General features: G+C 41.7%; 1 protein-coding gene across 1 annotated transcript; it reads right to left on the bottom strand.

Annotated features, from left to right (window-relative positions):
- Window positions 1-621: 621 nt before the first annotated feature.
- Window positions 622-6,846, bottom strand: COX5B (cytochrome c oxidase subunit 5B). The gene is made up of 4 exons (XM_081334202.1): window positions 6,655-6,846; window positions 2,896-2,966; window positions 2,134-2,233; window positions 622-852 (listed from the first exon to the last, which is right to left on the bottom strand). The coding sequence occupies exons 1-4, from the start codon at window positions 6,749-6,751 to the stop codon at window positions 743-745; spliced, it is 378 nt and encodes a 125-aa protein (XP_081190328.1). The 5' UTR covers window positions 6,752-6,846; the 3' UTR covers window positions 622-742.
- Window positions 6,847-11,450: the final 4,604 nt, after the last annotated feature.

The raw sequence follows: 11,450 nt of genomic DNA, 5'->3' as shown, positions 1-11,450 counted from the left end.
TTTTTTGAAATGCAGTTATGGATAACGATGGTTAGTGAATCTCCATACTAAGGGAGGATAGTAGGACTGAATTAAATGCTCGAGAATAAAGTAATGGCTGAGGATTAATTGATTGGCCCCTAGCAGAATGATGCTTTTCTCAATATGACAAAGGAAATGTTGCATACCCACACAGGCTTCGCGTCTGCAGTCCCAAGACTCAAAAGGTTGGAATTTAGGGTGCCGTTTTTCATTCTTTGAAAACCACTTGAATGCCTCTGGCTGCTGGTAAGAGTTAATTGGCCAAATAAAATCTGGGAGCCATACAGCAGCTGGGCAAAAATTGATAGCAAGTGCCCCAGAGAGTTAGCTACCAGCCTGTTACCAGTGTATCCCTGTAAAGGATTTCTGCAAGTAGCCCCAACTTAATGGAGAATGGCATTAACATTTAAATTCACTGCGAGGAAGATTCCATGTTAGCCATGGCATTTCTGTCCACGTGTACACACAATTCCAGAAGAAAACTCCAGGGACACAGATCTGCTTCTTGCCTTGAAACTGGCAAATGCATATTTTTTTCTTATTCAAAGTTCTCAATTTCAATGCAATTTTTAACTGCGAACACAGAACGCAAATGACATGTTTTACACTGTGGGCCAAAAGACTTTATTGAACTTCAGAAAATACAGGACCTCATAACTTATTCAGATTTCTGGCTCAAGCTTGTGTCCCAAAAAGTTAAGAATTCCGGTTCTGCAGCCCTTCACGGCAACTCGCAGGGGATCAGTTTGAAATGAGCCCCACACGAAGGGCAGCGCTCCATTTTATCTTGGTGAACCCAAAAGTAGTACGTTTCCGTGGCCTCCTCCTCACCTACAAAAGGGTAGAAACAAGATTATCAGAATGCTACAGAAGCATTAGAAAAATGCACACGCTTCCCGAGCAAAGGCTGCTATATGTGCAGCAAATAAATAAGCAAAACCTAGCTGTTTCAAGTTTAAAAAAAAAGGCAATCTTCTGAACCCTTTGGAATTTCGGTAACAAAATGTGGTTGCAGAAAGAAATGAGCGAAACAGCCAACGTAAGGAAGGGCTTCAAAGGGATCCCTCTTGTGACCAGGGCTGTACAAACGAAAGCAGTTAGGCAAACACTTGGGGAAGGGAAAGACCAAATGGTCAAAACGGCACAATATTTCAGATGCAAAAGGGAAGGTGCTTCACAGCATATGGGGCAAACAGCGCAGTGCCTGGCAATTTCCTGATCCAAAGGTGTCTTTCTGTGGGATCAGGCTACAAGTATGGTCACATGATGTTGGCATAAGGGGGAACTGCTTTTGAGGCATTGCAGACGGATGCTCTAGGTCAGTACGTCTCGATCTCAGCCATTTTAAGATATGTGGACTTCAACTCCCAGAATTCCCGAGCCAGCATAATTCTGAGAGTCGAAGTCCACACATCTTAAAACGGCTGAGGTTGGAAAACACCGCTTCTGGATGGCCCCATTGGCTTCGAAGCAGCTTGTTGCCTTGGATCCTGGCCCTACTGAGAGGAAAGTGGTTTTAAGATCCTCCTCAACCCTGGTGCAGAGGAGGTGGCCTTTTTAAGAGACGCCTGGAGGGTCCTTTCCAAATGCTTTGCGCGTCCCTGTTTGTATGTCACTGGCTTGCACTTCTCAAGAAATTTCAGCTAATGAGATGGAGCTCCCCATCCTTCTAAAACGGGGGTGTCTGCCGGCCGGTGGGCCGAATGCATCATAGAGAAACCGCGCCCAGCCCTTGGGGGGAAAAAGTCACGATACGTTGCAACACGTCACGTGACGTTGCGAGTTTGACACCCAAAGAGTTTTTTTTTCCCCTGCATCAAGAACAATACTTCTTTCTCCAACCATGATTTCAAATGCCTCCCCTCAATTGTCTTTTTGGGGTAAGCACTGTTCAAGAAAGTGGTCTCAATCAAGGAGAATATCTGAAGGGTCCCTGATGCTCTGAATTGGTTGTTTTCTTGAGAACGTTTCATTACCCACATTAGCTATCATCGGTGCTGATGCATTGATGACACCTATTGCGGGTAATGAAACGTCTGCAAGCAAACAACCAACTCAGAGAGCAGCACGGACCCTTCAAGAAACAAGTCCACCGTATGAGGAGCCACTTACAGATGCAGCCCACGAGCCTGGCGTTTGTCAAGGAGGGGACGAGGTGGGGGTCGTCTTTTGTTCCCCCGTATGGTTTGGATGGAAATACTCCATAAGGATCCTACAACCAGCAGAGAGAGAAAAGTTAAAGCCCTTAAATCATGTAGCAATGTACCATCCTTAGCCCCGATTCTAAAGTTATTGATGGCGAATCTCCTTTGATAACTTTTATCCTCAAGCTGACTTTGTAATAATGCCGCTTGGGGGGGCAAAAGCCCTAATAAGCAGGCATATACATAGAATGAAGGCTATTGCTAAGCACATTGATTTGTGCTTGGAGTGTAAGCTGCCCTGAGTCTTCGGAGAAGGGCGGGATATAAATGGGATTAAAATAAACAAAAATTGTCCAATTATGCCATTAGGAGAACTAGGCCCCCAGGCCCAGGATTAGCTGAATCTTTCCAACTACCAGTTTCAAGTCATGAATGATGGCTTAGCCTGGATTCTGAAGCAATCTAGGTTTCTCTGTCAAAGGCTCTGTTGATCATTGATCGACAAAATCATCTGTCTTCATGTACAGGGCTATGGTGGAGGATATGTTACTTTGGGCAGGCTCAGTAGTTGACCCTTTTAATTAAGTCAACTACTTAATTAAAGTAGTTAAATAAAGTACAATGACAAGCGAGGTAGCTAAAACGGTGCCCCTCCAAGAAAGGAGCGAAGTTCCTTATGGTCAACTGTTTCATTGCTCAAAGAAGTGCTGCTGTGCTTGGCTTTGCTCACCACTCCTTTCTTTATAGTATCCATAACTTTCCTCTCCATTCCTGTGGCCTGTTCTTCATCAGTAGGCATACCTGGGGTAGAGAAGGACAATATTAGGCAATATGAAAGATTCCTCCTCTTGTCAGATATTCCCCTTACGGCTAAAAACAAGGTCCAATATTCTTTGGTAGCATATGAAACATTTGCTTGCCCTGAAAACAGCAACTTCTTCTAGTAATCTAATCACAAGGCTAAAGAAAACCTACAGGCCCCATATACAGTTGAGTGTATTGATCTGGCTCTGAATACTTTTTTCCAGCATTCTCAACAATTTCTGTTGATTGGCTCCATAGCAGCTGGATGTTCATTTTGTTGTTTTTTTATATATAAATCAGTTTGTCTTTGTTTAATTTATTTGCTGCTTATCTCACCACGGGGCTCCTGTAGGTGGCTTACAATAATAAAAAAGGGGAAAGAAATGAGTGTAAACAGAAGTAAAACAATAGGACAATGAAATAAACAATGAAAAAGAACACAAGAACACATCAATAATAAGAATACAATTACATATCAGAGAATCACTGATCAATCCTAAAAGCCCATGCATTGTTTTATACTTTTACAGTATAAATTACTTTAAAGCTGATCTTATTGACTTTTGGGTTCAGTTATAAGCAAGAGAAGGACAAATGGAAATAACAGGAATTAAGGACCTGCTTCTCACTTAACCTTTCATCCTAAGCTAAAAGTGCTTTAGCCATGAACACAAGAGATTTTCAATTTACAAGCAGACTCAACTTTCCTAATATACAAACAGAAAGCAGAAGAAAAAAGGGTTTTAAAAAGACAAAAGTCAGCTCATGAAGTAAACGAATAGGGTGGTCTCTCAAGAGCCTATTTGATGTAGGTGTTCAGACTGCAGAAATAACAGGAATTTGACTTCAGCTACAAGCTCACACTGCACCATTTTGAACTAATGAGAATGGCTTAATCACACCCATTTTAGACTTGCAATTTCTTATATTAAAATAATTAAGTACAAACACGGCAGCCATTTTTCAAATGTCTTAGGGCAGTGGCTCCCAACCTCTTCTATATCCCGTACCCCTTCTGATATATTCTTGCACCCCTTACAAAAGCTCGAAATAATGACGAATTATGCATATACACTATAATTTTGAAAACCCAAGCTTTCGCACCCCCTGGAATATCGTCTCACACTCCCACGGGGTGCGAGCACCCCTGGTTGAGAAACCCTGTCTTAGAGGATACAAATATGTATAGTGCATCTAAGTCAGCACCCCTCAACCTTTTGAGCATGAGGGACCAGTTCTGCAGTGAGAGATTTTTCCGCAGTCCGGAGGTGGTGTGTGGTTTTGTGTGCTGCCTGCATCCCGTGGATGGGGCTTTGCTTGTTTACATGGCCCAGTTTTTGGCATGCTGCAACCCAGTGCTGGTCCATGGACCAGTGGTTGGGGACCCCCGATGTAAGTAATAGAATGACTGGTGTGTATGTATAATGTACACTACCCATCTATTCAAGACGTTCTGGTTAATAGACCTAGACAGCAGTACATAATTCTATATTAATAGTGGTTAGCAGGATTTTGAAATCTAGCCTAGGGGATCTTTATCTTATTAACCTGCTTACAAAAGAACACCCCAAAGGTCGGGAATTTCACACTAGAACGCATTTGGAGTCATCACTATTAACAAACTGCTACTTGAGCAATTCTGTAAACCCACTTCCACCCTAATATATTTTAAAATATTTTTATCTATTTATTAGGCGGATTTTCATGTTCCTTCTGTCAGTTTACAAGAGTGATAATATCTATAAAATCTATAATTTCAAACTGACTCCTCAAATAACGGTTTTTATGTTTCCTACAGTATAAATGGATAGGAATAGCCTGAGTTCAGGGAGGCAGAGGGTTCAAAGTGAGGGAGCTGCCTTTGAAACTGTTGTTTTTTCAGGCTCGCCAGTTGAAGAGGCAGCTCCTCTCCCAGTCATATTGTGCTGGGTGGACAAATTCCACCTTGAGAAAATGAAAGGAACTACCATTATCGGGAAGAGTATTTCCTTAAAAGTAAGCTTTTTTAAAAAAAAAATATCCTCAAGTGTAGGAATTCTGGCATTTTGTTGTCATGACAGATAAGACATAGGCTTAGCTTTCACCAATTTTGTATTATAAACGTGGGAACTAGTAATCAGGGTTAACTGGGGTTATGTCGGGGTTAATTATGGGCTATCTGCTAAACAATTAAATTCAGACTAGTATGGAGTTAAATCCCACGTGTTTATATTAGTCTGAAAGACTGGGGTAGAGAAGATGAGACAAATCTAACATGCTGGCTGAGGAACTCTGAGAGATGAAATTCACCCAACATAAAGTCACCAAAAAGGGACGCGGTGGCCAGTGGGTTAGGATGCTGAGCTTGTCAATCAGAAGGTTGGCAGTTTGGTGGGTCGAATCCCGAGTGCTGCGTAACACAGTGAGTGCCTGTTACTCGTCCCAGCTTCTGCCAACCTAGCAGTTTGAAAGCACATAAAAATGCAAGTAGAAAAATAGGGACCACTACGGTGGGAAGGTAACAGCGTTCCGTGCGCCTTTGGCATCTAGTCGTGTCGGCCACATGACCACGGAGACGTCCTCGGACAAGCGCTGGCTCTTTGGCTTTGAAACGGAGATGAGCACCGGCCCCTAGAGTCAGAAACGACTAGCACGCATGTGCAGGGGAACCTTTACCTTTTTAAAGTCACCAAGTTTGAAAAGTATGCTCTAGAACAGAGGTCCCCAACCTTTTGGGCACCAGGGACTAGTTACGTGGAGAGAAATGTTGCCGTGGACTGAAGGGTATGTGGTTTTGTGTGCTGCCTGTATCCTGCAGATGGGGCTTTGTTTGTGCGGCCCAATTGCAGGCATGCCGCGGCCCGGTACCGGTCCACGGACTGGAGGCTGGGGACCCCTGCTCTAGAAAGTGCTTTAATAAGCAGTTCTGATGGCAAGAGGACATTTCAATTCAATAACCTGTATGCTGCTTATGAGTCAGTCAAGTGGCACAAGGACCCTCGAAAAACATCTGCGGAAGCTAGAATGCCACCAATTACATTCCCTTTGCAGATCCCACACAGGGGTGGAAGGACTTCAAGAACTCCACTATCCTCCAGTTTTAGCATTCCAGTCATTCTTTCCCTTACCTTTATTCCCTATTATTTGCTTTGGTATTTTTGTATATTATAAGTGAATAAAACAAAAAATGTCAAAAGCATTCTAGTCATTCTAGTGTGAGAGAAAAATGGCATGAGAAATGCATCAGCTTTTTGATGGAAAATACAGATAGTTTGGTAATTATGGCAGAGCCATGAGATTGCTGGGTGTTTATACAGTTATTTTTTGTGGAGGGTGGCTGATGCTATTTTACTGTAACATGCATCTTTTGGCATTTTAAAAATATATTTAATACCATGGACTATCTATTCGTTATATAGGTGATGTGTCATTTTGTCTTTTGACTTTATGTATATAAACTCTGTAGCCCCTGATTATTTTTAGGTAGTCTAACAGCCCTGGGATAAAATGACACACCACCTTTATAACGAAAGTAATGATTTTGGGCTTGGTTTTAATTACGAAAAGGAGCCTGAGCAATACCCCCCTTCTGCACAAGCTGAAGCCCGCCCGCCCCGCGTGGCTCCCAGGCACTTCCATCCCGGGTGGGAATGATGGGAAGTGTAGTCTCAGCCTCGGAGGGGACGCCCGCCCGGGAAAAGCTCACCGCCAGTGCTTGCCGCGCGAGACCCCGCCGCCAGAGGCCCCGGTCCCACACGGAGAGCCCGCCAGGCTCCGCAGACCCGGAGTAACCTTGACGCCATAACAACCCTTCAAAGCTGCGGCCGCCTCAAAGACGCCTCTTCCTCCTTTGCGGGGGCAGGAAGTTCTGGTCACGTGCCCCTCCTCGCCTCTGAACCCAAGATGGCCGCGCAGCCCTTTCCGGTGCGCCGCACACGGCCGATGGGCGTGGTCAAGGCGGCCCCGCCCACGGGCCGCCCTGGGAAGAGGCGGGGAAGTTTGAAACGTGGAGAGTTTGGCTTGCCCGAAGTCAGATGCCCGCTATTTGGGCAAAGGGTTGGCACCGCCCGCTCCTCTAGGCTCCTCTGGAGGTTTTCTGAATTTGGATAGCCGTCCCCCGCCCAGATTATTCTCCCTTTTCTTTCCTTTAGCCTTGTTTTCTGCTATGGTTCCCTCGAAACGTTACCTGCAAAATTGCAAGGATTTGTGCAGGTTTTTCTCGGGAGAATGGGGACGCGACGCTTTTTAATAAAGGTGGTGTTAGCGTTTTAGTATGACATCCGTGACTCCTTCTTAAGTTAAAAAAAAGGCCCATGTTTTCCTTTTTAGCCAAAACTATTTTTTGTTAATGTGCAAAAGCTAGCCTATTCAGAAAGTAAGCAAAAGGGTCTTGTGGCAAGTGTTAAAGAAACAAGCCCCGAATGAATTTCCTGACGATGAGAACAATTAAATCAGTGGAACGGCTTGCCTTCAGAAGTTGAGGGTGCTCCAACACTGGAGGGTTTCAAAAAGGGAACGGTGTAGTTTCTTGCTTGAGAAGCGGGCTGGATGACTCACACCCTGCACGGTATCTCTTTACTCTCCTACCATCGGGTAGGAGATATAGGAGTATAGCCAGCCGCACCAACAGGCTGAGAAACAGCTTTTATCCGTGGGCTGTTAAGGCTTTTGAACGGGAAATAATTTTTATAAACTTTATGCAGAATTGACTTGTGAGGCCGGTGTGTGGTGCAATCAGTTCACATGGTGTAATAAGATGGAGGTTTGTTGTCACTGTGAGTTGTGGGGTGGGAGCACGAAGGGAGGTTCAGCTAATCTCAATGTATACATGGTTGTACTTTGACAATACAGGTTCATTCACCTCCGAGATCTCTTACAGCTCTATTCTGATTGATGTACACAAAGGCAAATAACCCCACCTTCTCCCTTGTTGGATATGGAGAGCTTAAACCTTAAGAAAAAAACTTAAGAAGTTGGAGGACAGAGGCTGGAACAAATGTTCAAATTTTGGGTTTAATATATCTCCAAACATTTTTTGTTATACAGCTGAAAGAAGATCTGAACTAGAAGATCTCCAAGGTCCCTTCCAACTCTTATATTGTCACTGTTACTGTAGTCTAAGAGCAACATACCCTGCATAGCATAAACCAGGGAGATTTGATGATAGTTGTTGAGTTGGCTACTGTAAGAACTGCCACCTCACTGCCAGTCTGCATGAACCATGGGGTGAAGCTGGAAGGGAGGATGAAGGCCTGGGGGTAAGTGAAACTGAACTGTGAGGAGGTTTCTCTGTGAGAACCAACTCAAGGTCACTTCCCTGGGAGAAGAACGCCAACTTGTAGAGTGACTGTTTCCAAAACATCTCTTTTAAACTTGATTGGACAATGAAAGATAAACTGGGAAGGGACCAAGGGAGGAAAGTTAACTGGCAAAAATCTGGCGCAAACTTTCCATTCTGGCTTTACCCTACTGCAATTCATTTAACTTCTAATAAACTGTACCTTTCTCAACAAATGGAGTTAAGGATTATTTTTACTTAGAAGCCCAGGTTGAGGCAGGTCTGACAGCTAGCTTTAAACCAATTTAGGATTTTAATTCCCAGTGGGAATGGTGACTGTTACGAGTGACAGTTGTATAGGTTTATTGATTTAAAAGTATACTTTGTTATATATGCTCGCTCCTTTAATACACTTCTCAGTTCCTACACATATTTCCTAGATACAAAGAGCTGGTCAATACTGTTTAACAAAAACAGCGTGATTCCTATCACTAATATAGTTTCTAGATTGATGTCTTGTTCCTTAATCTCAATGGATTCTTGAACTTAAATTAGCAGAGGAGAAAAAAAAACAAAGCTCAAAGTGAAGTACGTGACACAGCAGAAGATAAAATAAAGCACAATGGACTGAATTAACCAATCATTTTATTTCCCTCTTGTTATATTAGCTGGCAGAACTATTTGTTGGACTCTGACTAGCAATTTTTGATATGTCCAAATTTGGGTTTATCAGTTTTATTCCCTCTTCAGAAGAGAGATTTTGGGAAGGTTGATCTACTGAATGTTTTGTCTGATAACAAGATTTCACATGATCAATCTGTATCTGGTCAAAAAATTTTGGCTCTTGATTTCTAGGTCTCGTTTCTCATGTCCTTTAGTGTTTATCTAATAATATAACAAAGATGAAAGTCTATTTCTCATGTCTTCTCCCAGCCATTATATACTGTATATCTTAGAAAGCTCAGACTGCCCAAGGAGTTGCTAGCACAGTTCTACAGAAGAATTATTGAGTCTTCCATTGGTACCTCTGTAACAGTCTGGTATGGCACAGCAACCAAACAGGACAGACTTCAACACGGATAGTTAGAACGGATAGTTAGAACTGCAGAAATAATTGCTACCAACCTATCTTCCATAAAGGACCTGTATACTGCACGAGCCAGAAACAATGCTGAAAAAATATCTACAGACCCCTCACATCCTGGAAATAAACTGTTTAAATTTCCCCCCTCAGGACGCTGCTACAGGGCATTGCATGCCAAAACAACTAGACATAAAGACATTTTCCACCCATGCCATCTACTAAATACCTAATTCTCACAGCACTGTCTTAGGCCTAAAAATATTTATCCATGTAGTAGGGCTATATTGCATTATCCTTCTCATCTTTCTTACTACCTTCTATTGGTATCTTATGATTTATCACCATGTTTGTATCTTATGATTGATTATTGTATCTGATGATTGATGATTTATCATTTTGTTGTTTGTATGCACACTGAGAGTTTATGCACCAGAGACAAATTCTGTGCGTGTCCAATCACACTTGGCCAGTAAAGAATATTCCAATAAAGAATATTCCGATGAAGTATCATAGTTGGTTCTTCTCATTCTAGAATTCAGTTAATTGTTAATTATATGGCAGTCACTGAGTCTACTCACAAGGATGCTTTAGGAGCACACTTAGATGTTCTGGTATATCTGGTCAATTTTACATTTTCTTCCATATCTTTTCTTATAGGGGTACTTGTACCGTTTCAGCCATGCTTGCGCTATAGAAAAAAACTAATCCCTGTTTAAGACAGCAAACTGAACTTCAGTTTTGTTTAATTTTGTTCTCTGAGGAGAAGGCAAAAGTTTTCAAGCTGTGGATACATTTTTCTATACATGTCATTAGGAACAAAGTGGCTGATTTGGGTAAGAGCAACCAATTTATTATACATGATTATTGACTGAGTTGAGTGGTCATAGTAATTGAACAAATCAATTTCTAGTTTGCTTCTTTTGGGGGGAATTTATACAAGACAGCAGTTTGGTCAAAGAGATCATGTTTCTAATTATTGTATAGTTTGTATTCCTTTTCACTTATTCTTTCCCTGACAATATTTGTCTATTGTCAGCTTATTCTGATTTTCATCTTAAATATGATTTGATTATGTCTGCTAATATTTGCTAATGTCAGGGTCCTGCAAACCATAAAAGCAGATATGATTTTATGTGACCCTTTAATAAAGCCAATGATTTCATGGGGGTATAGAAAAGGTTAAAAACTACCGTTGCTGTTTAATAATTACATCTTATATTCTATAAAATAAAACAAGGATAGAATCTTATAATTCTATAAACTAAAATTGATTAAAATACTGCATTTTGTTAACATTCACATATCTACCAATGCTCCAAGTATGGTTAGAGGGATATTTCATATCACCCTGGCAGAAATGCTAGACTTGCCCACAACTTTCTAAAAGAAGCTAAATCTAGCAATGGAATACAAATTTCCAATAAGACAGCGTAGGATAACTGTGTTAAGTCTGCAGATGTAAAAACAAAAAACCAGGAATGTTATAGCAGGTTTTCCAACTAACTACTTTTATTAAAAGGCATAAGCTTTTGTGCAGCTCACATCATTAGATATATACTGTAGAATCTACAGTATACATCTAATGAAGTGAACTGCACCAAAGGCTTATGCCTTTTAATAAAACTTGTTAGTTGGAAAAGCTGCTACCACCCTCCATTTTTCAATTTCCAATAATAGTTTGTCACTGATAAATGGGGTGGGGATTATGCTCTGCAGAAATGAGAGTTTGGTCCATTTGTATTAAAAATGCCAGCCCATGAAACACATTTTAATTAAAGCAAATTTACAAAAATCTTCATGTATATTTTAACAAGATGGCTTTTTAGCAGATTAAACTTTTGTAAACTAAACAGTGATGCAAGCAGAAAAGTTAATTTAAAACATAATGCAGAATTAAATGGTGAGTATGAGAATAAAACAGAATAGAATAAAATACTGTATTTGGCCAAGCGTGGATACATCAGCGCTTCGAAAGTACAAATTCTGGCAGTTGAAGTCCCCCCATCTTAAGGTTGCCAAGTTTGAGACACTCTGACTTAGACGGGGAACCTATTTGAGCTGGTAGCCCCGATGGGACTCCATTTCCCATAAGGCCACGCGCCCCAGCACGAACGGACAACTGTTAAAGCAAGCGCCTGCA

This window comes from Vipera berus (assembly GCF_964194415.1).
Source record: "Vipera berus genome assembly, chromosome: 8".
Classification (NCBI taxonomy): domain Eukaryota; kingdom Metazoa; phylum Chordata; class Lepidosauria; order Squamata; family Viperidae; genus Vipera; species Vipera berus.
The sequence above is the reverse complement of the archived record's forward strand: the minus strand, read 5'-3'. Positions and strand labels throughout refer to the sequence as shown.

What these genes read in the sequence shown, in the direction of transcription:
- COX5B (XM_081334202.1), bottom strand. Translation starts at nt 6,751, where the DNA reads ATGGCGTCAAGGTTACTCCGGGTCTGCGGAGCCTGGCGGGCTCTCCGT. An exon ending in TCGCGCGGCAAGCACTGGCG is followed by an intron (nt 2,967 to 6,654) that starts GTGAGCTTTTCC and finishes TCTCTACCCCAG; the next exon opens with GTATGCCTACTGATGAAGAA. An exon ending in ATACTATAAAGAAAGGAGTG is followed by an intron (nt 2,234 to 2,895) that starts GTGAGCAAAGCC and finishes TGCTGGTTGTAG; the next exon opens with GATCCTTATGGAGTATTTCC.